Source organism: Pogona vitticeps, chromosome 6 (assembly GCF_051106095.1).
Source record: "Pogona vitticeps strain Pit_001003342236 chromosome 6, PviZW2.1, whole genome shotgun sequence".
In the NCBI taxonomy this organism is placed as follows: Eukaryota; Metazoa; Chordata; class Lepidosauria; order Squamata; family Agamidae; genus Pogona; species Pogona vitticeps.
The window spans coordinates 81,982,618-82,010,571 of NC_135788.1; the positions used below are offsets into that span (position 1 = coordinate 81,982,618).

The window sequence follows — 27,954 nt, forward strand, 5'->3', positions numbered from 1 at the left end:
CACAATCATATTTATTTTTGGAGGCTCTTTAACTGCAACTGTATGTTCTAACAGGATTATTTATCTCCACATTATTGGTCGGTACTTAGACAAGTTCTTTCTCAATCATTAAATATATAATGGGTTGCATCCAAATGTTATCCTCCATATTTATTTATTAAATCATATTCTACCTTTCCACCCAAATAAATAAATCAATGTGCAAGCTAATATAGTAACCATTTTGAGAGCAACTTTGGCCATTTGGCTCTAATGTTCTTCCTTATCAACATTAGGAAGAACTGAAGGAAGAGGTTAAAAGAACTAAAAACACTGAACATGATGCATTTGAAGTTGCACAATTAGCAGATTCAATTGCCATTCATTTCAGTTTGGTCAGTTTGGCACAGACTTAAAGAATCTTGCATAAAATAAAACAGATGTGATTTTTTTTTCTTTATTAGACCTGTTAATTTACAGCAAATACTTATTATGCAACAGATAGTGTTTGTGAAGATTTCTTAACATACAAGAACAGATTTCAGCCAGTGGTTCATATACCTCTTGCAAATCAGGCACACAAATAATTATTTTAGCAAATTACATCCGGAAAACTGACCTTCTGTGGAAGCTGGCTGAGTGCCAGAGCAACCATGGCACTCTTTTCATCAGTTAAGTTTTTAATAATGGAGCCTAGAGAAAACACCACAATACCATGTTCTCCTGAACTTTGGACAAATTTCTCCATCTCCTGTTGAAAGACAGAAAGAGAGCTGAGTGATTGATCATAAAGTGGTTTACTGCTGGAAATGTACACATGGATTATAGTGATAAGGTATTGGTTGACCATAATGGAGTACATGGAAGGAGCTTGTCTTCATTTCCGTAGTCCTGTAAGGATTACTTTTCAAACTATTTTCCAGAAAGCTTGGTATCTCTTGGATCAGTATTAGGTGCTGCTTCATTAAGTGCTGCTGTCCTGCTGCCAAATCCTGCTGCAGCGGAAAAATCACAGGTGTCCTAGTGGGTGCTCAGTACACTCTCTGGCTTGACCAACGGAGTGTTCTGTGTGACCTTCATCATCATCATAGGCATCCTTCAGTCTCAAGAGACTATGGTATCGTGCTCTGTATGGAGGACTTGGAACAGCGTCTAGTGTGGCTGAGGAGGCCAATTCGAGAGTGACAATCCCTTCCACACTTAGGACAAATACATCTGTACCCCGTCTAACTCCCTGATTTTGCTGCTTTCGTGACTGCCTCTTTGCCTCAGCCTGCTGGGCAAGGGTCTCTTCAAATTGGGAGAGGCCGTGATGCACCGCATACCGCCAGGCTGAACGCTCCGATGTCAGGGTTTCCCATCTGTTGAGATCCATTTCCAAGGCCTTCAAATCCCGTTTGCAGATATCCTTGTATCGCAGCTGTTGTCTCCCTCTGGGGCGATTTCCCTGCACTAGTTCTCCATACAGGAGATCCTTTGGAATCCGACCATCAGCCATTCTCACAACATGCCCGAGCCAGCATAGGCGTCGCTGTTTCAGTAGTGTATACATGCTAGAAATTCCAGCTCGATCTAGGACTACTCTATTTGGAACTTTGTCCTGCCAGGTGATACCAAAAATACGTTGGAGGCAGCACATATGGAACGTGTTCAGCTTTCTCTCCTGCCGTGCATGAAGGGTCCAGGACTCACTGCAGTACAGGAGTGTGCTCAGGACACAGGCTCTATAGACCTGGATCTTGGTGTATGCTGTCAGCTTCTTATTGAGCCATACTCTTTTTGTGAGTCTTGAGAACACGGTAGCTGCTTTGCCAATGCGTCTATCCAGCTCGACGTCTAGGGAAAGAGTGTCAGAGATGGTTGAGCCAAGGTACACAAATTCATGGACAACCTCCAATTCTTGTGTGACCTTACAGAGGAAAAAATGGAAAAAGGCAGCCTCAAACGTAATAATGTGTCTTTCTCATTTTTACATCACTGCCATTAGTTGAGGTTTAGGAGAGGGAGGATTTTAGTGGAGAACAGCAAAAGACTTACAGAAGTACAGAGAAGCATGTATTTCCTTTTTTGAAATACTGTGGATATATTCACAGGTTACATTGGTTTCAATGGGATATAAAGTATAATTATAACAGACTTTACCTGGATTGGGGCTTAAATGAGTTGATTAGACCAACATTTTGAGCTGAGAATTTGTACTCCCAGAACTCATACTAACAGCATGTACACTACTAGGGTTCTCTATAGTGTTGGAGTTCAAGTGTGAGTAAATATATGCCTCCTCTTTGCAACATTCACACTCCTCACCTCTCCTTTACTATTATTCTCTTTTAACAGAATAAAAGCAAGTGGTACTAAGCTTTCTAGTATTTCTCAAGTGGAACAAAATTAAAAAAATAAGAAAACAGTGTAGGCATTTTCCATCACACAGCAATTGTATGAATCAGTGTGCAGTAATAAATACATATCACTTGCCTAGGCAGCTAAATTGGAGCAGGCTGGAGCAGGCTAAATAGGGTCAATCCAGGTTGATTAGAAGTATGATATGCCATTTGGTGTGATCCTTGCATCTACCTGACATATATTTGACCCACCTCTTTAGAGGGAAAAAAAACCAAAAGAAAATGAAGAACAAATTCCCCTCCTTACTCCCTCCTCTGTCCTCCTCCTTCTGAGAGGAAGATTTAATAATAATAATAAAAAATATGAGGTACAGTTTGTCATTGCTGCCCTAGTGGGCTCTAAGAAAAATATTTATTTCCTCCCTTTCCTCCTGTACAGAGGAACAGAGGAAGTTTTTAATTTCCCAGTATCAGTAAGTGGCCAAGCTTTCTGCTTAAGCCACTTAATAATAGTAAGAAATTGAAAATGAACAGGAAATTCAAAACAACAAGCCATCTGCTTTAGTTCAGTTCCGCAGATCACATGTGATAGAACCAAACCAAAGTGGAGGCATTCTGCCCACACCTTTAAAAGAGTAGTCCCTGACAGGGATCCCAGACGTTGTGGCCAGGAATGCTCTGTGGACAGGATGGTTCATGCTGGCTGGCACTTGAGTTGTCACCAGGAAAAAGAAAAGAATAACTCATCCACAGAACGGACAGCAGGACAAATCCACCTGTAGTTGCACTCTTAAACTGATTTCTTTACTCGTGGTAAGTCACTGCTGAAAATTGTACTGATGAAGTAAACACTGGTGAAAATATACAATAGGATTCTAACCTATAATTATTAACAACAAAGTTGTTCCACACTCTGGAATTTTTTCATGTCTGCCCCCATTTGAGAGCTAACGGTTGAATGACAGAGAATGTAAAGGAAATAGCCATGTTCTTAGCTATGCTGTCTAGAGTATTTACGATTTCTCTGCAACCATATAAAGTATAGCCACTGTGGCTCGAGCACAGCCCATTTTCTTCATAGAAAGAAAAGGAAATACTGAGGAAGATTTTTTTGTGAGGAAACTCTGAGAGCGAGCGAAAGATTCAAGAGAGGAAAGGGACAGAGGACAACACAGAGGAGTGTGGGTTGACTACCAGGTCCTCTACTGGGGGCTTTGAGGTATGAAGGCATAGCTCTTGTGCCAGCATCTGGCTGGTTCTCCTGGCAACCACAACTGGTACAGCTGACCCCTCCCACATACTCCCTCTCCCTCCACCCTTCCTGCCTCACACTTAAATCATGGGGCAGTGTGTCATGGACCACAATTCTTTGCCCAGATATGAAGGAGTATTGGACACAGAATTTTTTAAAGGGAGGCAGAAAAATCACCTCCTCAAACAATATGCTGTTTCATAAATGAACTCTGAGCATTCAGAAATCAGAACTTTGGACCATGATTATCTCAACTCCTGGATGAAATCTGTTTGCCCCACTTCACTTCTGTTGCACAAGCTTCAATGGAAAGCCAAGCTTTACATTGCAAAGGGCAATCTGAATGACAACACCCAAGGCAATAGTCAATATATAAGAGATGAGCAGGAGCAAGCAAAGCAGTGGTTCATTGTGGTTCATGGTTCATTTAAGTCCACAAGCCATGAACTTTCTGAACTTTTGGAAAAAAATGAATCATGGGTTGGTTTGGAAGTTCAGGATCCCTAGAACAATCCCCACCCAGCAATCTTGATACACGAATATTACATGCAAGCTTCCCCTTACACTCTTCTGCACCCCCTCCACATTTGGTGACGTTTGGATTTTGGATGTCCAAGTTATACACCCTCAAAGCAGGTCCCTCAAGCAGCTGGCTTGGGGGAAATTTCAGCAGTAGTTCATGTCAGGGAATCTGACACAGGGTTTTGCTCATCAGGAAGTGGACTGGGGAGGGACAATGCCCTTTCCCCAAACCCCATGGACACTCTGAGGTATAGAGACTGTTGTGTGGTCAGGAGGAAGAGGGAAGATAGACAGGGTTCCCCAAATGGGAAGTAATGTGCCACTGGAGATCTGAGCTAACCTCGTTCTGACATAGAAGGGTTCCTCTGACAAGCAGAAGTAGCTCTGAGGTGAAAATGCTTCCCGTAAATTGGTTTTATAGATAAGAACAAGCAACTCCCCACAGCCCTTTGAGCCACGTGTTTGGCTGCTTGACTTGCCAATCCAGTAGTCTCCAGGTTCCTCCTCAATTTGAGGGTGGAGAAAATGGGCAAATGAATCAAACACACGAAAAATCACTTTAAAAGTTCATTGGTTCAGTTCGTTTTGGTTTCTCACTTTTTAAGGAGAAAGGTGGGATATAAATATTTTAAACAAACAGACAAACACTGACCCAAACCAACTAACCAGTGACTTTTGATGAATGTCCTGGTTTGTTTTTTTGGTCCATGTCCATGTCTAGTCAGAATACCCTTTGTCACCATTCACAAAGTGACACCACACAAGGGAAAATCCCAGAAAATGACGCAGGGCTGTTTTTCAACCAATGTGAATGGTAGTGAACAGAAGAAGATATCCTGTGGACCATCTTGACTGCTGCCGTTGGTGTTGGAAACATTCAGGCTACCCTGTGTCATGAAAGGTCTGGTGTCCTTTTCCTTCTGGCAACATGGGTACAATATAGTGCAGCCATATTAGATCATTTCTTGCCTTTGGAATCATAGATATAGATGTGGATCTCTTGCCCCAAAATAGAAACTTTTTGGCTGGAGGTAATTAAATGGATAGAAACACTGACTAATCAAAAAATAGAGATTAATGAAACATTATTGTTATTTTCATTATTCACAGGGGGAAATGAGAAACTACAATATAAATAATTAATTGCAAATCTCATAGGCACCGCAAGATCTGAAATAGCTAAAAATTGGAAAAAAGCACAAGATCTCTCACTGCAAGCATTCACAAGTAAAATATGGCATACATTGTTGATGGAAAAAATGACGAATAAAGTTAGAGTATATAGAGGGGAAATAAGCCATAGTAAATTCACGGAAAACTGGAAGCCATTATTAAAATATGCTGATAAAATGGAGACATGTGGTTTGAAAAGAGACTTAGATTGTTGGTCAATTTTTTTTAAAAGGTGATGGGTAAAGGTATATATATGTGATTTGGAGAAAAGTGGGGAATAGTTTTGTATTTAATATTTGTAAAATGTTTGATTGTCTTTTCATTCTTTAGAAATAAATAAATAAATAAATAAATAAATAAATAAATAAATTTAAATTTTAAAAAAATCATAGATATAGATGCACAATGTCCTACAGCCATAAGCTGGAGGGTTTTCAAAAAAAAGAATTGAATACAAGAAACGTATGACTTGATCATCACCAGGTGAATTGCAGAAAATTACCTCAGGCAAAGGTTTTGCTGGCTGGCAGTGCAAGCCCCCCACAAATTCAAAATTTGGCAGAAAAGGCCGTGGAAATTCAAAGTCCCAATATGTTCGGATTAGCCATATCTCTGCTTTACCCATGGTTTCACAGAAGGTTGTGGGCCTCCCTACAAATGAAGAGAAGTGTGGTTAAATTCAACTTGATTCTCTTTTGCACAAGAAAAACCTGTTTCCAAAAGTGAAAATTGATTCATATATTAAGTTTTCAGTGCTATAATATATGCCATATTTTTTGAAATAAAAACTCCTTAGAGGTTGTTAAGCTGTCTACCTTGAGCATCCCAGGCCTTCAGGCCCTTCATGTGTTGATGGGGACAAGGCATGGATTTGAGATGGTGCTGGTTTACTGTGCTCCCCGTGACCCAGCGCTCTCCTTTCCAGAGCTGGTGGACTCCATCTCGGTGTTGCACTGACGTACCCCCAGACTAACTGTCCCTGGTGACTTTAATATCCATGCTGAGGTTGGGGCCACAGGTCCAGCTCTTGAGTTCTTGGAAACCATGGCTTCCTTGGACATGTCCCAATTTGTCAATGATCCCACCCACGTGGCGGTCACACATTAGACCTGGTATTCTCAACAAGTCAGGGAGAGACTGGACCGACAGTAATCGACTTGGTGTTGGTCTCCTTGCCATGGTTGGACTACCACCTAATAAAATGTAACCTCTCAGTGGCACTCCCTCCCTCTGTGGGGAGCCGGGACGCATTAAGATGGTCCACCCCCGGTTGGTTTCCAAGGTGCAATGTGGGGAATACTGGCTGATCTTGTTGGCTCTCCTGTCGATGCTCTGGTGGATGAATGGTATGCAGCAGCCTCCAGGGCAGCTGACATGATTGCTCCTAAACACCCCCTCCATTCTCAACCCCGGCCAGCTGCCTGGTATAACCAACAGCTACGGGGGTTGAAGCGTAATAGGAGGAGGCTAGAGGGCATTTGGAGACAGTTTCAATGGTAGCTAACTTGAATGCCACTAAAATCACATCAAATATTTATTTAGCTAAAGTGAGGGATATAAGAAAATCCTACTTCGCTCACCGAATGAGCAAAGCTCAGGACCATCAAGCATAAATGTTCTGCATTGTACTCGCCTTATTTGGAATTGGTCACAGTGACAGGCCTCCCAGTAGCATCTCCTGTGACCAACTTGCAGCCTTCTTTAAACAAAAAGTGGAGGCCATCTGCTGGGACCTAGATATCTCCTCTTCATCAATGGATCGAGCCGAGACGTCCAGAGCATCAACTGTTCTGACCCCGAGAGAGGCCCAGAAACAACTACTAGAAATCGGGCCTTCTAGGCAGTAGCACCACAACTATGGAACTCTCTTCCGCCCGAAGTCTGCCTGGCCCCTTCACTGGGCACCTTCAAAAAGCTACTAAAAAAAACCTGGCTATTTAGATAGGCCTTCCCTGAACAAACAACACCCTCGTAAAATAGTACCCAATAATATAGCATCTATCATACAGCCATGTTCCATGTTTTTATACTTTTCTATGCTTTTAATTGTATTCATTGTATTGCAATTTTATCCTCACTGCACTATATGACTTTTGATGTTCACCTCTAATATATTGATGTTGTTATTTGCTATTTTTCTACTTTGTTGTTTTATCTTACTTGTTGTAAACCATCCAGAGTGGCTTGGCTGCCAGATAGGTGGTATATAAATCAAATAAATAAATACATACATTCTTGACCCTTTCAACCCCACCTGCCCACTTGCTTGCCCCTTCATACACCCGATTTCTCATCCACCTGAACAAATGGTCTGCCCCTGAACATCCACAATCTCCCATTCATCACAAATATAAAAATCATAGGACAGATAGGAAAATGACTGTGAACACAAGAAACATCACAACTACAACAAGGAATAGGTTCTTACCTAGAACTTCACTATAGAAAGTATCCCATTGTTTAAAAAGAACATGCTGGAACACGATGTCTTGCGAAAGGTAAAAGAGCATATTCCCCATCCTCTGCAGGAAGGTCATCCGGTCCGTTAACCCTCCCAGACTGGCAGGCACATAGGACGGAGGAGATGGGATACCACCACAAAGACGCTCCATGGTGTTTCCAAAAGTGAATCTTAAGGAATATATAAACGGAAGATGGAGCTTCTCAGCCACCAGCTCCCCACAAGCTGTGACTGGGTCTGAAATGAGAATATCAAAATGAGCTGACTCCAACTTCTTCAATAGTTTTTCGTCCAACAGAACTGTGTCACATATAATTTTGTTTTTGTGCAGTATTTCTTTCATAAGGTCAAAAATCTTCATGGAAAATTTCCAAAAAGAAAGCTCATGCCTCTCATAAGCCCATATATGTACGAAATCCTGAACCATTGTTTCCATATCCTCTTTTTCGATCGGAACAGAGATCACTTCCACTTGAAATCGGGAAGGCTCACTGAAGTTCATTATCAGGAAGGATGAAGGCACTAACACCGTCACTTGGTGGCCCCTGGCTATCAGTTCATCCAGGATAGCTTTCATATTGAGCCAATGGCTGAAGTCAACAGGCCAAACAAGAACATTCCCAGTAGAAGCTGAGCCCACAAAGAACACTAGAACCAAAGGAAACACCAGCATCCATTTCACAGACATTCTGCTCCAGCTTTTCTCTGCGTGAGTAATGATGATACTGTGAAATGAGAGTCTGGGTGTATGCAGGTACACTTGCATTTCATAACGAACCACCCTAAATAACCTTTGTCATCCTTTGGCATGGGAATTATCAAGAAAACAAAGGTCACCTATGTGCTAAGGCAAAATCATGTGACAGATAACACAACACCAGCTAGTGGGATAAGGGCACAAAATGATCACTCCTCATTCTGGAAGTTAAGAAATATTTTATGTTCAATGTATAGGGCTTTTCCCGCTCGGTGCTCAGTTCACCTCCCTACAGAGCCATGTTATATCTCACATACGAAAGTCTGTAATGAATTTGTTTGTAATTTAACTGTTGCCTTTGGAAATTTTCCATATGGAAAACAGTCCACGACTGACAGGAAATCGCTTCCAAAGAATCAGGCTGGAGTAGCCCCTTCCAGCTTGCCGTTCTCAGCCCAAGGGAAGGAACTACATCCATGGAGGAAAGCAGAAGTTTCCATTCCTTCAGCTCACCATCTCTGTGACATCTGCCAAATCAGGGACAAACTTCAGTTTCATCCTCCCCACTTCCTACCAGTCTACACTCTGTTTTACTGTAGTCACAGAGTTGATATTTTGATATTGCTATAAAAACTGGCCATGTACAAAACTGTGGTAGTTAAGTTAGAAGTGTGCTGCAGGCTACAGAGGTGACCTTATAGTCCTTAATTAGGAATAACCACCCAGGATGCTTGTATAAAAGTAGCAGGAAACATGTTCAATGTTCCAAGGAATCTATTCAGGATAAAACAGGATGAAATCAAAACTTGAATTCAGAAGCTCCTGGAGCTGGCTTTTATGAGTGGTGGACAGAAAATAAAAACAAACAAAACACAAAAATTCCTCAGGGGATGGGGGTGATCAACATAAGTGATCAATGAAAAAAACCAAGATAGGCAAGGTATCCAAGGCCAGCTAGCAGCCTATCTGCCTATTGTACCTCACTGTCACTTCTAATAGTACTATTTTGGATCTGGAAATTTTTTGCTTTAACAGAGAGAAATGCATTTTTATCTGTGTTGGAGAACTCCCACAACAGGCTCCCAAATTCACACAAATAAGCAGGATTATGTATCTCTTCCACACATACTATACTTTGATTTACTTGCTAATCATACTTAAAGAAATTAACGCTCTGTATGATTGGATGTGGTGGCGCTGCGGATTAAACTGTGGAAGCCTCTGTGCTGCATGGTTGGAAGACCAGCAGTTGTAAAATCGAATCCACGCAACGTAGTGAGCTCCCATCGCTTGTCCCAGCTCCTGCCAACCTAGCAGTTCGAAAGCATGTAAATGCGAGTAGATAAATAGGAACCACCACGGTGGGAAGGTAAACAGCATTCCATGTCTAGTTGTGCTGGCCACGTGACCATGGAAACTGTCTATGGACAAAAACGCTGGCTCTACGGCTTGGAGACAGGGATGAGCACCGCACCGTAGAATCAGACTCAACTGGACTAAATGTCTAGGGGAACCTTTACCTTTACCTTTTATGATAAGGGGGAGTGCTTTAAGCAGAAATGGGCCTCCAGAATCCCAGTGGTTCAATGTACATTTTAATGCTTGGTGAAAAAAGTGTTCTTAATGAACTATTATCAAAGATTATTTATCTACAGATAGTTTGCTAATGATTGGTCTCTTCTGCATCTTTAGTTTTATTAGTTTTTAGATAACAGAATAATCTTTCAAAATAAGAGTCCCAAAATGCTGGTACAGTGGTAACCCCGCAAGACGAATGTAATTCGTTCCGTGAGAATCGCTGTCTTGCGAAAAAATTGTTTTATGAGATTCCCTATGGGAACCTTGCAAGATGAATGAAATTTATTCATCTTGTGAGGCATTGGTCTCGGGGGGGAAAACCCATCTTGCGAAGCATGGTCATAGAAGAAACCGTCTTGTGAAGCACCATAGCGACCGCAAAAACCAATTGTCTTGCGGGTTTTTCGTCCCACGAGGCAATCGTCTTGCGAGGCACCACTGTATATTCACATCAAATCCTTCAATGTGATGCAATGCAGCCCCATTTCCCTTTTTACTCCAAAACAATAGAGTCAAGAAGAAAGGGTGGTACAAGGATGGTGGTGTAGTTACAGATCTAATTGCCATTAAAGCAGGTTTGTTTTCAGAGAGAGAGAGAGAGAATATGATATGGGTTGATTCTGTAAAGGAGGCCATGGACTTACCGTATTTTTCCATGTATAAGTCACCCCATGTATAAGACACTTCCCACTTTTCTAATCCAAAATTAAGAAATCTAAGTCGGACTTAGCAAGTGTAGAGGAAAGGGATCAAAGCACTGCAGGATCACTTTGATCCCTGCTTTCTCCCTTCATGCTAAGCCCTGCAGGGCTTAGCAAAAGGAGGGGGAAAGGGATCAAAGCAATCCCACGACTGCATGGTTGTTTTGATCCCTTCCCCCCTTATGCAGCCATGGGATTACTTTGATCCTTTCCCCCCTCCTTTTGCTAAGCCCCATGGGACTTAGTAAGCAAAGGGAAGAGCAGGGATCAAAGCCATCCTGCAGCACTTTGATCTCTGCTTTCCTTTTGCTAAGGCTTAGCAAGTGGACGGGAAAGCAGGGATCAAAGCACTGCAGGATCACTTTGATCCCTGCTTTCCCCTCCACTTGTTTTTGTTCTCTTCTCAGCTTACTTCCCTGTATAAGACGACCCTCAATTTTTAGTCTACTTTTAGACAAAAGTATAGTCTTATACATGGAAAAATAATGGTATATAGAGAAACTCAGCATCTGGAAAATAATAAGTATGAAAAATACTGCTTTCACCTGTGTTTAATCTTATGGACTTGTTCGAACTTGTGTAAGGACCAATAGATGGCTCAGCTAGTGAAACGAGATAACTCACTTTTGCCATTCCATTCTAAACATTTCAAAGCAGTAACTGGAAGAATGATTTGACATTCCTATTTATATTAGAAATACTTCAAATAAGACAGTGAATGCTTTTATGTTTACTACATTTCAAAACATTATCTCTTCTCTATATTGGGCATCTCTGAGGAGTTCCCTTCTGCGCCTTAGGACCCTGGGATGGTGAAAAAGAGAGGAAGCTGACTATTGTCTTGATTACAGATGATAGACTGTACTAGAGATGAAAGATATTTCTTATTTTCTGATGTCAACTGTATTTGAGAATTGTCTTGAACCTTCTCTGTATTTTGGCTCCATTCTACTGAGGAGCACATTCTGAGTAACTGAGTGGGATTTTCATATTTTTATTTTTTTGTAACTCTTTTGTTCTTTTCTTTTTAATAAAATACATAAAATCTTTTGCAGCTGTTGATTGGATTTTGAGGTACAAATGATCTGAGGTACTGGATGCAGTGTCTTATCTTTCTATGCTCCTGGATCCGTAGTACATGGTAAATGGGGTGGTGGCAGCATACCAGAACAGTAACTGACATGTTCAGAGCAGGAAAATAGTCCTGATTGGACTTGATGGACCATCTTCCCCTTACTGCTTCTTTGAGTGTCCCTATCTCAGGCTCCAGAAGGTAAGAGTGGACAAAAAGAGCTAATTTACCCCTTGTTAGCTAAGAAGCCAGGTTGTTTGTCCAATTTCTATGTATCTTTTCTCCTTGCAGACCAACATAAGCAAGTGACGGTACAGTCAGCTAAATTGTTAACATTGTTAAAATTAGGCCCAATGGGATTTTAAAATAATAACTTTTTATAGATCTACTTCTCTAATTTTGGCACTGGCATGCTGTATGTATCTGATGTATAAGCATTTGTTATTTTAATTGTAATATGCTGGTTTCATACCTTTGTAAATTTTATACTTATCTTGCTAAAGCCTATAGCTAATGTAAATAAAATGCTATGCATGCAAGCCCATAGATAGGGAGAAAGAAAGAGGTGAAAGAGGAAGATACAGAAGATAATGCATTATGAAATTTCAGTTGGTTAAAGAAGCAAAGGCTTGTATATTTGTGTGTGTACAGGTAGTAAACTTCTGTCTTCTTCTGCCAACCTATTTTATTATGCAGAAGAATTTCTAATTGACTTTTTCTTCCAAGCATGCAGTAAGCTGTGAACTGGGGATGGGGGGGGGGGGATTGGGAGGAAGGGAAAGGTGCATAGTTTGGCCCATGAACTGATTACTTTTATTTAAGCAATCCTAAACAGTTTAAGAAATACAGGTACATTATTTGTATGTGCTGGTCTTAGTAATTTATTAATTTTTATCCAAAAAGTAAAACCTCCATAATATTTTGGTCTGTTTTCTTCCATGTAGTCTTTACACAGATTGTATAGGAGGAAAATGCTGCTATCAAGTATGCAAATACTATATGCAGTGGTCTGGCTGCTTGGCCATGTCAGAGCAGCCACCTCTTCATTTTTTATTTTTAGCTTTTTCAGCAATGAAAGCAATATTAAGAGATGATACTGATACTTTTGAAAAAGCATGTTCCTGTGTTCTGGCAGCGTTTTGGTTCATGTGACTGTTTAGTTGTAGGAAACACGTAGCTGTCTCAGCAGACAACTCAAGACAGGAGAAGTTGGAGGGAAGCAAAAAGACTGAAAACCACTAACTTTTTAAAAAATGGAGAAAATGTATTTGGAGGACCTTAAAATGTTGACAAGGAGAGTGAGGAGGAAAGACCGGTACAATTTGGTCAAAAGTATAATTCTATGAAGATTTACTCAGACAAAATCCCTTTATGTTCAGGGAGCTTAAAGTCATAGAATCATAGAATTGTGAAACTAGAAGGGGCCTGTAAGGCCATCAAGTCCAACCTCCCAGTTTGATACAAGAATACAAATTAAAAGATGACTGCCAGGTGGTTGTCTTACATTTCTCTTAAATGCCTCCAGTGTTGGAGCACTCACCACCTCCTGAGGTAACTGGTTCCACTGTTGTAATGCTCTAACAGTTAGATGTTATTCCTGACATTCAGCTGAAATCTGACTTCCTATAACCTGAGCCCAGTATATTCCCTGCACTCCGTGATGACTGAGAACAGATCCTACCCCTCTTCTGTAGGACAGCCTTTCAAGTATTTGAAAAGTGTCATCATATCAACCCTCTGTCTTCTTTTCTCAAGTCTAAACATGCTCAATTCTTTCTGTCTTTCCTCACAGGGCTTGGTTTCCAGCCCCCTAATCATCCTTGTTGCTCTCCTCTGAACTTGTCCCAATTTGTCAGCATTCTTCTTGAAGTGCGTGTCCAGAACTAGACACAGTACTCAAGATGAGGCCTGACCAGTGCTGAACAGAGGGGAACTAGTACTTCCTGGGATTCCAAGATCCTTCTTGCTTGTAGTATTGCGGAGTCAGGTACCCCCCATCTTGTAATTGTGCATTTTGTTTCTTTTTACGAGGTGCAGTACTTTGCACTTATCCCTGTTACATTTCATTCTGTTGTTTCCAGCCCAGTGCTCAAGCTTAACAAGATTGTTTTGAATTGTGTTTCTGTCTTTCAGGATATTAGCTATTCCACCCAATTTTGTGTCATCCTCAAGTCTGACAAGCATTCCCTGCACTCCCTCATTCAAATCATTAATAAGAGCCCCATACCGAGGACTGAGCCTTGAGGTACCCTACTTGTTACCTGCCCCCAGTTGGAGAAGGAGCCATTAATCATCACTCTTTGAATATGGCTGGGTAGCCAATTGTGTATCCACCTGACACTTGATCTATCCAGCCCAAACCTAGTTAGCTTGCTAATCAGGATATCATGGGGCACTTTGTCAAACTCTTTGCTGTAATCAAGATATACAATGTTTAAAGCATTCCCTCTGTCTGTCAGGAAGTTTATCAGACAAAAAAAATAAGATCAGATTAGTCTGGCAGGATTTGCTCTTGACAAATCTGTGTTGGTTTCTAGTTATTTCTGCATTGTTTTCGAGGGGCTTGCATAGTGATCCTTTTATAATTTGTTTCAGGATTTTCCCTGGGATTGACATCATGTTGACTGGATCATAGTTGCCAGGTTCCTCTTTTTTGGTCTTTTTGAAGATAGGGACAACATTAGACCTCCTCCAATCGTTTGGCACCTCACCCTTTCCCCATGATATCAAGAAAATAATCGGCAATGGTTCTGAGAGTTCTTTGGCCAATTCCTTCAGTACTTTTGGATGCAGTTCATCTGGCCCTGGAGACATGAACTCATTCAGGGTGGTAAGGTATTCCTTGACTATTTGTTTATAAATCTTCAGCTGCAATACTGTCCCCTCCACATGCACTTCACATCTGTCTGGAGGTTCATAGCTTGTCCTATGGGAAAAAGACTTAGCTAAAATAGGAATTGAGCACCTCTACCGTTTCTTTGTCATGTATTATCATTTTTTCATCTCCATTGAGTAGGTGTGCCACTATTTATTTTCTTTGTCTTTCACTTCACACATACCTGAAGAATGCCTTTTTATTGCTTTTGGTTTCTCTAGCTAATCTCAGCTTTTGCTGTCCGAATGCAATGGAATTGCTTATAGTTGTGCTTTTAGAATTTCTTTTTTTAAGAAGCTCCCACCCCTCCTGGACTCCTTTTCTTGTTAGGATCTCCTGCCATGGGACCCTATTCATCCTTGTTCTGAGATTATTAAAATTGGCTTTTTAAAAATCCAGTGTATGTATGTGGCTACACTCTGCTTTGGTTTCCTTTGAAATCAAGAATTCTAGAACATGGTCTCTCTCACTCAGAGTTCCCCTTACCGCCTCTCACTCCACCAAGTAATCTCTATTGTTTATAATCAAGTAAAAGATAGTTAGTCGTCAAATAACTTATCATAAGGTTAAATGTAAAGAAAATAGGATGCAGCAAGGTGTGAGCAATAACAAACTATAAAACAGGAGTATGGAACAATAATTATGTATGATCAGGGCTGAGTCAAGACAATGTTTCTGAACAGCACTGGAATCACAGTGAGACAAAATCTAGTGGCAGGGATATTTCAGCTATTTATTAAAAGGAAAGGACCAATGCAGGGGATGGAAGCAGTCTTTTTTATTGTTAGCTTGAAATTGTGAAAACAGTTTCATATCATGAGCTAACACATGCCACTATTTAAATTATTCCAGTGAAATTACACATAGAGGGTCATTTTAAAAATATAATTTAAAAAAATATAAAAGCCAGCATTCAGAATTATGTAGTAAAAAATAATCTGAATTCTTTATAAATTAACATTCAGCTGAATGTAATTATTTTGTTAGGCAGGTCACTGAACTCCAAAGTACAGCAAATACTACTCCATCATCTCTCTGTGAAAGAATCATTTCAGAATGTGTAGAATTGTATATTAAGGTAGATTTTGCTTCTTTTTTGTTATCATTGAAACAGGGGAGAAAGTTGATTTCAGAATACACACTGAAGACAATCCAGCAAGTGGAATGAATTTTAGCTCCATGGGTCCGAGAAGATTCAGACCTGCCTAACATCTGTGATTATATTTATTATCAAAGCATGATACAAACAGCCCCTAAGAATGTCTGCAGAAAGGCTTGATTTTAAAAAAACCAGCCATCTTCTCTCCTCATGAACAGGGGCACAATTGGCTGAAATTCTGTTCCTGAGCACAGTTAGTTGCAACTATAGTATGCTCATTGAATCAATGGAACTTGTGGAGAGGTTGACTCACCAAGTCTCCACTGATTCAGCAGGCCTATTCTAGTTATGACTTAAGCTAAGCAAGAGCATTTCAGGAAAAATCTCTTACATTCCTACTCTATCAAAACATAGCGTAGCTACACGAATTTTGATTTTGCAGGATGCATAGTGGCTACCAAAGCTCCTGATTAAACAGGTATTGTGCTACAGTCTATCTTAGACTATAGGATTATTCTAATTAATTTAATTTTTAAAAATGGCTAGCGGTATCTCAAATCAGATACCTAAAAATGAAGATTGTGCAAGGTAGCAATTCTTGTACAGTATATTCAGTGAGGTAACTAAATCAGCCGTTTTCTACCTTTTTTTGGCCAAGGCCATAAAAACAATGTGAAAGAAATATAGGCCAAATCAGAATTGTGTAAGTGGCATAAGGTGGTTATGTGAAGAATTGTTTCCAGTCTGTGCCCCTCTTCAAATGTGCCAGGGGCACCCAGGGACGCATTGAGAATGGCTGCTCTAAATGATCAGTTCCACAAATGATTCTACTAAATGATTCAGTATGAACGCAGTTCCACAAAGCAGATTTTCTGTGTAAGGCACAGAATTGTTGAGTCCAGGTTAGAACTATTCTTTTTTAGTTTTCTTTCGGATGCTGCCACATTTCCGACAGCAAAATGTGCAGCATTTTACAACAATGAACACAAAAAGTGCTACACAGACGATCAAGAAGGCGATGACATCCAGGCTGTGATACTGATACCATGTCAGGTCATGTGCAGCTACCCTCAAGTGCTTGGCACCTTTGTGGCGCATGACAAACTCAATCCAAAAGACAGCCCGGTCCAGTGGCTTTACAGGTTGGTCGTGATGAATCTGTGATATTCGTACTGCATTTTCCTTGTATCTGAAGGAATGGGGGTGGGGAGAGACATGAAAACAAATTGAATAGAGCAAGAAAATGTTTCCACAGCAGGCAATGCAAAATTGTGATCTTGACCTCTTATGCACAGGATGTGACCCAGAAGCAAGGTTGTTTACTGATTTTCAATCAATGTCCAAAGTAGTTTAATGCTAATATTACATCTGATTAACTGAAAACAATTTCAGTTTACCAGATGTACACCTTGAAAAACATTTCTGCAGTATTGTACCAAATAATTTAAGAAGCTTGGAGGATGACATTAGAGAAGAGGGCTGTTCATTATTTTCCTCGGACCCTAGAACAGATTTCTCAGCATCCCCATAAGCAAGTGCCATACCTTTGAAATAAATACTCTGCACTTCCATATTTATGAAAAATACCATTGCCACTGTCATAAGTATAGCTGAGAACACATGAACATCCAAATGATGGACTTCCAGTGTTCACCAGCTGTAGCCATCCTGTCAAGTGGTGAGAAGCAGCTGCAGTTCAGCAACCTCTGGAGAGCCACGCACCATCATGTTGCTGAAAACTAAATGTGGCACTCAATTCTTTGCTGTTGAAATCCAAATGAGTCTATAGTAACTTAATAAAAAGCCAAAGCTCCACATAATAGCCATAGTTGTAAGATGTTTTCCAGTTCTATGACAGAATATAGCTGAACTAAAGATAAATGGGACATAAAGTTCAAGTGCAAGATGTTAGGTAGAGAAAGCTAGGCTGAAACCTGGACCAAAGAATTATTAAAATACCTAATCTAATAGAAGTAAACTGTGGTGGCGTGGTTGTGGCAGAACAACCACAAAGAGCAAGGAAGCAACAGGAGTAGTTGGGAACCAGCTTGGCCAGAGATCCTGACTACTATACCCTGAAAAATCCTGAGCCATGTTTTGCTTTTCCAGAGCTCCTTGGAGCATTTAATTCTAGATATGAAATTAAAAAGATTGATATTGCACTTCCAGAGGGGAATCGGAAATCAACTTACGTGGCATTGTGAATGACAGTATTCACAGCATCTACCAAATCTTTCGCCGTCATTGTGTGGATATTCAGCTCAACAGCCATTCCCTTTGCCTTCATGTGGCCAATGTTATCAGGCTGGTCAGCAAACATGGGGATCCCAACCATGGGAATTCCATGGTAAATTGCCTCATAAACCCCATTCGTTCCACCATGCGTTATAAAGGCTTTGGTCTTGGGGTGCCCTAAAATCGGATGATGAAAAATGTGATTACTATTTTCTTTCTATATTAAAGATATGTTTTTATAAGTAGTAACTGTTATATCCAGTTTTAGTGCAAAGTGAAGTTAACTCTAGAAAGTTATCTAAAAACAAACCTTTGGTCTTGAATGACCATGAACACAGTTTCATAAAATAGACGTACAGTGGTGCCTCGACTTAAGAACTTAATTGGTTCCGGAATGATGGCCGTAACTCAAAATGCCCATTAGACGAAGCATCATTTCTCATTGGAATGCACTGAAATGCAATTAATCCATTCCGACTAAAGGAAAAAAACAGCAGAAAACCCCCCAAAAGTGCAAGACCCATTGGGAACAAAATGAATCCATTTTGGCCAAAGGAAAAGGGAAAAAAAACCCAAAAGCAAACAAACCCTGCAAGACCCATCGGAAATGCAAAAAAAAAAACCCACCAAAAAGCAAACAAACCCTGCAAGATACATTGGAAATTCAAAAAGAAAAGAAAACTAAAAAGCAAACAGAGACTGCAAAACCCATCGGAAATGCAAAAAGAAAAACCCAGAAAGCAAACAGAAACTGCAAGACCCATAGGAGATACAAAAAGGGGGGGGGGGGAGAAAAAAATCTCCAAAAAGCAAACAGGGACTGCAAGACCATTGGAAATGCAAGAAGAAAAACCCAAGAAGCAAGAGACTGAAAAACCCATTGGAAATAAAAAAAACCACAGTAAAAAGCAAACAGAGACTGCAAGACCCATTGGAAATGCAAAAAAATGCAAAAAGAAAAACCCAAAAAGCAAACAGAGACTGCAAAACCCATTGGAAATGCAAAAAGAAAACCCCAGAAAGCCAAACAAAGACTGCAAGACCCTGCGGAAATGCACACAAAAAAAATAAAAATCGCCAAAAAGCAAACAGAAACTGCAAGACCCATCAGAAATGCAAAAAGAAAACTCCAAAAAAGCAAACAAAGACTGCAAAACCCATCAGAAATGCAAAAAGAAAAACCCAAAAAGCAAACAGAGACTGCAAGACCCATCAAAGTCCAATGAAAACAGAAGTTGGTGGCAGTCAGGAGGTCAACAGGAGGAACAGATTGAAGTCATATTTTTTACAGTTAGGCAAATCTGACAGTTTCTCCTTCTCCCACATTTGAACATCGATGAACTTAAGTTCTCGCTGTAGGAGAATGTCTCTCACCAAGAAGATCATTTTGTGGAATCCAGTCATAAACCCTAGTATTGGCTCCCAGTGTTTCTGGCCTTTTCCCTTTGTACCGCCAAATAACCTGAAAAAGAAGAAAACATGGGGAAGAATGTTCTCACATCACAAAAAAGATTTTTAAGGGTACAAGGCCTCCTGTTTATTTTCCTCAACTTCACAATCATATTTATTTTTGGAGGCTCTTTAACGGGATGTTCAAACAGGATTATTTATCTCAACCTCATCTTTAGGTGCTTAGACATGTTCTTTCCATGGAACGGACATGTTCTTTCCCAGTAATTAAGTATATAGGACTGGATCCATACTTTGTCCTCCATAGAAGACACAATTATTATACAGTACTTTAATATAGGTTAAATAATTTGACTGAAACTACTCAGAATGAGCAAATTCGAGAAACAAAGAACTGAGCTGTCATTCTCTGAAAGGATTAACTATTACGAGACTAAGAATAATTTTGATACAATTTTGAGTTTTTCAAAATGCCTTATCTTTTAAGGAAACACAGTTTTTAAAGTGTTCTGTATCAAAGTATGAAAAAGCCATTTATTGGGAAGAAACTAGATGTGAGATATTGGCCAAAATCCTCTTATGCAAATACACAAAAGCTTTAATGTTTTGAAAGTGAATTTTTATAAGTTAAGAAATTTTAGTAACCACAATCTATTCCTCTCAGCATGTTGGTGTCTATGAAGATTTCTTAACATACAACAACAGATTTCAGACAGTGGTTCACATACCTTTTACAAATCAGGCACACAAATGATTATTTTAGCGAATTACATCCGGAAAACTGACCTTCTGTGGAAGCTGGCTGAGTGCCAGAGCAACCATAGCACTCTTTTCATCTGTTAAATTTTTAATCATTGAGCCTAGCGAAAACACCACAATACCATGTTCTCCTGAACTTTGGACAAATTTCTCCATCTCCTGTTAAAAAACAGAAAGAGAGCTGAATGATTGATCATGAAGTTGTTCGCTGCTGGAAATGTATACATGGGTTATAGTAATAAGTTCTTGGTTGATCAGAATGGAGTGAAAGGAAAGAGCTTGTCTCCATTTTCATAGTCCCGTAAGGATTAGTTTTCAAACAATGCTCAAGAAAGCCTGGAATGTATCAGATGTGTATTAGGTGCGCTTTCATAAGAGGCAAGTCTAGCTCACTATGAGACAGAGCAAGGCAGTCACTTCATGATTTTGACTAGAGATGAGGATGTCTTGGTTCATGGATCGTCAACCTTGATGACCCATGAACCACAAATTTCCCCTGGTGTGGTTATCTTAAAAAAAAAAAAAGCTGAGCCCCTCACTCCCACAGCCTGCCCCCACCCCCTTCCCACTGCCGCTTACCTTGCCCAGCTGCCTCCTCCTGCTCTGCCACCGCTTTCACCGAAACAGAAGCGAGACTACTGCAACCGTGATTTCAGTTCCGGCAGCCTAGCTTTTGCAAAGAGTAGTGAGGAGGAGGGCTTCCCTTTGGGCAAGCCCGAGCAAAGCGATTCCTTCACCCGTCTCTGTCTTTGAAAAGACCCTTGGGTCTGCCTTCCTGGGCGTAGAAAGATGGGGGAAGCCTGATCAAAGTGATCCCCCATCCTGCTGTCTTTGCAAAGACAGAGGGGGGACATCGCTTTGTTTATGCTTCCTTTTTCTGTGCCCCTGCAGCATAGACTGGGGAAGCCTGACTGAAGCATTCCCCCACCCCACTGTCTTTGTTTTTTGCCTTTTGTTGTTTTATATTATCAATGGACAATTGAAAGTATAGCCTGCTCCTGCATTTAAAATGCACATGTGTTACATATAACACGTGAACTTCCTAATGTCACCTGAAATCAGCCGTTTGAGGTACCTGTAAATGGTTTCTACAGGAGATGCTACAAAGCCATAAACAGACTTGGAACTAGATGAGGGGAAATGTAGAGCTCGAAATAGTAAACTCACCTCCTCCCCACAACTCATTTTTTTTCAAAGCATGATGTAAAAGAAACAGCTGATTTGATCATTATTGGTTGAACTACAAAGAGAGAATTACCTCAGGCAGCGGCTTTGCTGGCTTACAGTGCAGGCCCCCCACAAACTCAAAATTCGGCAGAAAAGGCCGTGGAAATTCAAAGTCCCAGTAGGTTCGGATTAGCCACATTTCTGCTTTACCCATGGTTTCACACAAGGTTGTGGGTCTCCCTACAAAAGAAAAGAAGTGGGATTAAATTCAATTTGAGTTTTCTTTGCACAAGGAAACCCTGTTTTCAGAAATGAAAACTGATTCACACATTATGTTTTCAGCTTTATAATACACACTTTATTTGTAAAAAAATAAAAAGGAGTTGTGATCCAGAATTGCAGGAATAGTTGATATTTATACAAATGCATGTATCACACAACAGAGAATTAGGACTGGCCGCAGAATCCTGGAATGGTATTACTTCAGAAGCGAGTATGCAGGTACTGTTGAATAAAGTTTGAAAAAAAATTATACAATATTGTTCAAATTCTATTAATGTTCTTAGAGAGCCAGATTATTTAAACAGCCCAATAATGAAAACTGAGATAAATTCAGTTATTTAAAAACTTAAGAAAGGAAAAGCACCAGGCTGTGATGGGTTCACAGCTAATTTCTATAAAGTATGGGAAGAAGATATCATAGAACTTCTAAAGCTATTCAACTCAATTTTAGGAGGTGAGAAAATGCCAGAGTCATGGCATACGGCCAGAATAATAACTATATTAAGACCAGAAAAAGATCCAATGTCGCCTTCATTTTACAGACCTATAACATTGCAAAATCAAGATCAAAATTTTTTCTCAACAATATTGGCACAATGATTAAGTAGTTTTGTAACTAAATATGTTCATACAGAGCAATATGGGTTTATGCCAGGAAGACAAATGTGAGATGCTATCTGGAGAGTACTGAATATTATATATACAGCTAATAAAGAAAAAAAAGAAGATAGCAATATTCTCACTGGATGCCCCTAAGGCCTTTGATCGGGTGGAATGGAAATTTATGTTTGATCTGTTGGAAAAGATGAATATGGGTAGAAAAATTATTAAAGTTTTAAAGGAATTATAGAGCGGAACAGGTGCTACAGTACTTATTAATGGATTAGAATCTGACAAATGTACATTATTTAGGGTAACTAGACAAGATGAGAGAATGGGATGTGGTGGCGCTGCGGGCAAGGTGGCCAGATGTGGCCCGCAGACTATAGTTTGGAGACCCCTGCACTAGGCTATGAAGATACTTCTGCCATTTTCTACCTCGAGCTCCTGCCTGTCAGCAGAACATAAGTCTTGAATCAGCTAGGGTTGTGTGACAGACAGGTCAGTAACCACTCCGGTCCATCACAATGGAACCCTGATTTAGCAACCAATGGTTGAACAGAAGGGGCAGAACCAAGAAAATATAAAAAGAAAATGAAAGACAGTTAAAGATCAGTTAGGGACTTCAGTTAGGGACATCAGTTAAGGATTTCAGTTAGGGATGTGTTAGAGTTAGGATTTCAAAGGTTAGAGAAAAAGAAAGTTAGAAGTGAGAATAGTAACAAGTAAATACACAAATTGATTAAATGGCAAATAAATAAACAAAAGATATTTCAATGCTTGTAATTCTGAGTAAATCAATAAAGAACATCTATAACTTTAATAAAAACTTTCAATGATTGACAGCGGAAAAGAGTAAAAATTAAATGTCATGCCCGAAAGGGAACCTGGGTGTGTAGAAGAACAAACAGGGGAACTGGAGGTGTGTGACATGTTGCTCCTCTTACTAAGACAAAGACAACTCTGTATATTGGGCAGAAAAAGTTTCCTAACTTCCAGCAGGTGGAGTGGTAAATGTGTGTCCTCATATGGGTAGTTTATGCTGTGTTATCCATGACAGGATTTTGCTCTAGCACAGAGGCCTTTGTTTTCATGATAATTCCCATGCCAAAGGATGAAAAAGGTTACTTGGGGTGGTTAGTGATGTATTCAAAAAGACAAAAATAAAAAGAGAGGACTAACCTCACTAATATATAAAAGCATTACTGAGAAAGAATATGGAAAGAGTGGATCTAAAACAGTGTGGGAAACAAATTTAAATATTAATATACCTGAGGAAATTTGGACAGGAATTTGGAAAAAAAATACCCATATAAATCTACGTCAGCAAATGTGAAAGAAATGGTTCTGAAGCTAGTGCATCGGTGGCATCTATACCCTACAAAGCTACATAGAATTAATATGCGATAAATGTTGGAGAAACAGTGGACAAAAAGGATTCTGGCATGAGGTAATTAGATGGATAGAGACACCGACTAATCAAAAAATAGATATCAGTGAAACATTATTGTTATTTTCATTATTCACAGGGAGAACTGAGAAACTAGAAAATAATTAGTTGCAAATCTTATAGGCACCACAAGATCTGAAATCGCTAGAAATTGGGGAAAAGCCCAAGATCTCTCATTACAAGCATTTACGAATAAGATAATGCATACAATGTTGATGGAAAAATGACTAATAAAGTTAGATTATATAGGGGAAAAATAAGCCACAGTCAATTCACTGAAAATTGGAAGCCTTTATTAAAATATGCCAACAAAATAAACTTCGAGACATCTGGTTTGGAAAACCATTTGGAGCATTTAAATTGTTGGTCGATATTTCTTTAAAATGTGATGGGGAATGGTATAAATGTGATTTGGAGAATTGTGGGGAATAGCTTTGTATTTATTATTTGTAATATGATGGATTGTCTTTTCATTTCTTTAGAAATAAAAAAATTTTTTTAAAAAATTACACTGCCACCAGTTGATACTTACCAACACAATTTACTCAAAAAGATTGAGGCCCATACACTGTGTGACTTTCAACACAAAACAGGTTTATTGATTACAGTTCATTTGAATAAATTGTTAAAAGATGTTAAGGCATTTATTAGCTTCTTAATAACTTATTCCTTATTTAACTTTCTTTAACGTCTTCACTCTCAACTGCCACCTTGAACTCTCCACAGCCTGACTCTCCACTTCACAGTTAACTCTCCAACTGTCAAGCCTCTAACTCCAACTCTATCTCATTCTAACTCACCTCTCCCTTCTAGTTTCACTCTGGCTCCGCCCCCCAACAACTCCCATTGGTGCAGGCTAATACCATGACATATATGGGAAGGCAGGGTATGCGCTACAGTTGCTTTATGCTATCAAGTTAGAACTGACTTATGGTGACCCTAATAGGGTTTTCAAAAGCAAAACCAATAACACAATTGGATTCAACCAGTCCAGGATACATGACTATTTCTCCACTTGTCACAAGTGAAATCATCTCTCTCCAATATGCCAGCTTTTATTTTTTGGATACAAGAAAAATTCTGATTCAAGAACTACCTTCATTTGTCCTCTTAAAAAGGTACACATTCTCTCAAACGAAAACCCAAAATAAATTATTTAATTTTTTTTGCCATTAAGCTGTAATTTTACTGGTGCACACGAAGAGTTACAAGTAGTAGACCATCAAAAGTGCTGAAATGATTTCCAAGTGATAGCAGATATGAGCAAGCCCATGCGTATGGCTGAAGGCAAAGCAGGAAGAGGAAGCTTCAAAGTTGTGCTTACCCATTTTTAGAATTGCCTTACAGAATGTTGATTTGTTCCGTCAGCACAATAACATCACTGTGTTCTTGTGCAGTGGTAAAGTTTGTTTATTGATCTGCCAGTCACCAAGGTTAGGAAAATTATTGGACAAATACTTATAAGTGAACCAGGCTTTATAGGTTTTGAAAAAACAATTCATTGGAAATACGAGTAGACTTTTAACGAGAATGGCAATCTTTCTAGATGAAACAGGTAGGTTTGTGAGACATGGGCTTGAGAGCCAGTTTCCCGTCGTTTTCACAAAGAACATCCTCTCCGTTAACTCGCCCAGACTAGCAAGCCCATACATACACACCCCATAACTATACTGTACATGGATATGGCCTTATTGTTGTAAACATGAGAAATGCCATGGTGAGAATTAAGAACAAATTCTTACCTAGAACTTCACTATAGTATTTATTCCAGTCTTTCCAGATAACCTGATGAAACATAACATCTTGTGAGAGGTAAAAGAGCATGTTCCCCATCCTCTGCAGGAAGGTCATCCGGTCCGTTAGCCCTCCCACACTGGCAGGCACATAGGACGGAGGAGCTGGGATACCACCACAAAGACGCTCTATGGTGTTCCCACTGGAGAAGCGGAAGGAATATATAAACGGGAGATGCAGCTTCTCAGCCACTAGTTCCCCACATGGTGCGAGTGGGTCAGAAATGAGAGTGTCAAAATGAGCTGACTCCAACTTCTTCAACAGTTTCTTGTTCGACACAATTAAGTCACAGATAATTTTGTTTCTGTCCATCAGCTCACTCATCAAATAATAAAGCTTAGTGAACATTTCCCAGGAAGAAATTTCATGCTTCTCATAAGAAAATAAGACTATGCCGTCCTGAATTAATGAATCCATGTCTGCTTTTGAAAATGGAACAGGGATCACTTCCAATTGGAACAGAAGCGTTTCATGGGTGTTAGCAGCCTGGAAGAATGAAGGCAGTAGCACAGTCACCTGATGGCCCCTGGCTGTCAGCTCATCCATGATGGATTTCAGATTGATCCAGTGGCTGTGGTCAGCCGGCCACACAAGGACACTTCCAGTGGAAACCAAGGGCGAGAAGGATACAAGAAGCAAAGGAAGCAGCAGCCTCCATTTCACAGACATTGTGCTCCGGCTCTTCTCGGTGTGCTACGACGTCAGTGGTTCTTAACCTTTGTTACTCAGGTGTTTTTGAACTGCAACTCCCAGAAACCTCAGCCAGCAGAGCTGATGGTGAAGGCTTCTGGGAGTTGCAGTCCAAAAACATCTGAGTAACAAAGGTTAAGAACCAGTGTGCTACGTGACAGAGTAAAACTAGAGGAAAGACTTCACAGGGCACGTCCGTTACCCTGGCAACCTTTCTTCCTTGGCACAAACAAACTCAAAGAAAGTTTTGTACATGATACAACATGACTTACAACACTGCAAAATGACACATTTTGCTGTGTTGTGAATTGTGTACTGTGTTTTAAACTCTCCTAACCTGATAACCTTTGCTTCTTGGCACGGACAGTATTCAGGAAAGTTTTATACATGATACAGAATGGTTCTGTTCTGAGCAGGGCAGAACAGTTATTTCTTCTATTGCAGGAAGTTAAGAAACAGTCTCTTTGTTCAACACACACCCTTATTTGCTTTTGCAACACTGGAAGCTGTTGATGTTTTTCACTGCTCTATTTTCCTTTGCTTTTGTAGTATGTTCTGTTCTAAGTGGCAGAAGTTCAGAAGCAACCTGCAACTTGTGGCTATGCAGTAAATGATTAAGTTGGTCATATAATTGTATCTGTAAATTCATTAATGGTTTTAAAAGTCTCCTGTAAATGAGACCGTAGCCTATTATGTGGATGGAAGAACCTCTGGCCAAACCCCAAAGAAGAGGGAAAGAGTTCAGTATCTTTCAGATATACCTTGGTGAGAAACATCAAATGAGGGCACGGAGCACAAAACAGACTAAAAGAACTACCTCCGGCCAGCCTTTCCAGATGACCTGCAACGTTTTCACAGAAGAGAAGTCAAAGCAGGTGAATTTTTGTACCATTCCACAAACGTTGGTATGGAGTATGACTGAGCAACGAGTCTTAGCTCTATTTTACTACCTTCATCTATGGGATTAAAAATTTGGAAAAAAAATTTAAAAACTGTGTGGTTTTTGCAAGAGTAGGTGATACCTTTATTAGACCATTAAAAATCTGATTATGCAGGCTACACATTGCCCATCTTCCTAGTGAGCTGGGTACTCAATTGACCAACCTCAGAGGGAAAGAAAGGTGAGTCAACGTTGAGCCAGCTGCATGAGCCTGTTGAGACTGAACTGAATTTAGGTCACTACATTACTGAACTCAATTGACCATTAATCAGAAGAACTGTGAGTTGAAACCAGGGATATTAATAAATAAATATGCAAAAAGACCATAATTGTAGAAAAAAAGAAAAGAAAATTCTAGATGAATGATGGAAGAAACACTTAACATTGTAAAGGACAGATTAGAAGCAAAAATAAAAGGTGACAGAAATAGGGCCAGAACATTGAATGAAACTTTTTAGTGACTGCCACTTAGAGAGAAAGAGAACTATTGCAATAACCATCACAAAGAAACAGAAGAGAACAACAGAAAGGAGACAAGAAATTTCTTCCAGAAGATCCAGAGAATCAAATAGTAACGTAAGCCTAGATTAGGAATGCTGAATGACCTACAGGGAAGCACACTATCTTACCAGGAAAAATAAAGAGAAGGTGGAAACAGTACAGTCAACCCTCGACTTACAAACGGCCCTAGTTACAAACATTTTGATTTACAAACCGCTCTGATAGAAAAATAGTGACTCGACTTGCAAACTTAGATTCGAGTTACGAACTGAAAAAACGCGTGGGAGGTGAGGAAAGCACGAAATTTGAACTTTCAGTTAACTGTTGGCCAGTGAAGAGGGTGCCTGTCTGCTTCCTCGCTCTTCCCAGCGTTTT

At 39.9% G+C, this 27,954-nt stretch overlaps 2 protein-coding genes across 7 annotated transcripts in view; both read right to left on the reverse strand.

Moving 5' to 3' along the window:
* Window positions 1-13,787, reverse strand: part of LOC110071677 (UDP-glucuronosyltransferase 2A2-like) — a 56,039-nt gene extending 42,252 nt beyond the window's left edge. For 2 of the 4 annotated variants that reach the window (XM_073003981.2, XM_073003982.2), the window contains exons 1-3: window positions 7,697-13,787; window positions 5,771-5,919; window positions 599-730 (exon numbers count right to left, since the gene is read on the reverse strand). In XM_073003981.2, the coding sequence (XP_072860082.2) occupies window positions 599-730; window positions 5,771-5,919; window positions 7,697-8,495 (1,080 nt within the window). In that variant the 5' untranslated portion in view covers window positions 8,496-13,787. The remainder of the gene's footprint in view (window positions 1-598; window positions 731-5,770; window positions 5,920-7,696) is intronic. The other 2 variants (XM_078377670.1, XM_078377669.1) reach the window with 1 other exon arrangement.
* Window positions 13,788-15,415: 1,628 nt separating this feature from the next.
* LOC110086331 (UDP-glucuronosyltransferase 2A1) overlaps window positions 15,416-27,954 on the reverse strand; it is a 43,844-nt gene continuing 31,305 nt past the window's right edge. For 2 of the 3 annotated variants that reach the window (XM_073003988.2, XM_073003986.2), the window contains exons 2-6: window positions 21,414-21,562; window positions 20,183-20,314; window positions 19,361-19,448; window positions 17,944-18,163; window positions 15,416-16,940 (exon numbers count right to left, since the gene is read on the reverse strand). In XM_073003988.2, coding sequence (XP_072860089.2) covers window positions 16,661-16,940; window positions 17,944-18,163; window positions 19,361-19,448; window positions 20,183-20,314; window positions 21,414-21,562 — 869 coding nt within the window. In that variant the 3' untranslated portion in view covers window positions 15,416-16,660. Of the gene's footprint in view, window positions 16,941-17,943; window positions 18,164-19,360; window positions 19,449-20,182; window positions 20,315-21,413; window positions 21,563-25,396; window positions 26,020-27,954 lie in introns of all 3 variants that reach the window. The other variant, XM_078377675.1, reaches the window with a different exon arrangement.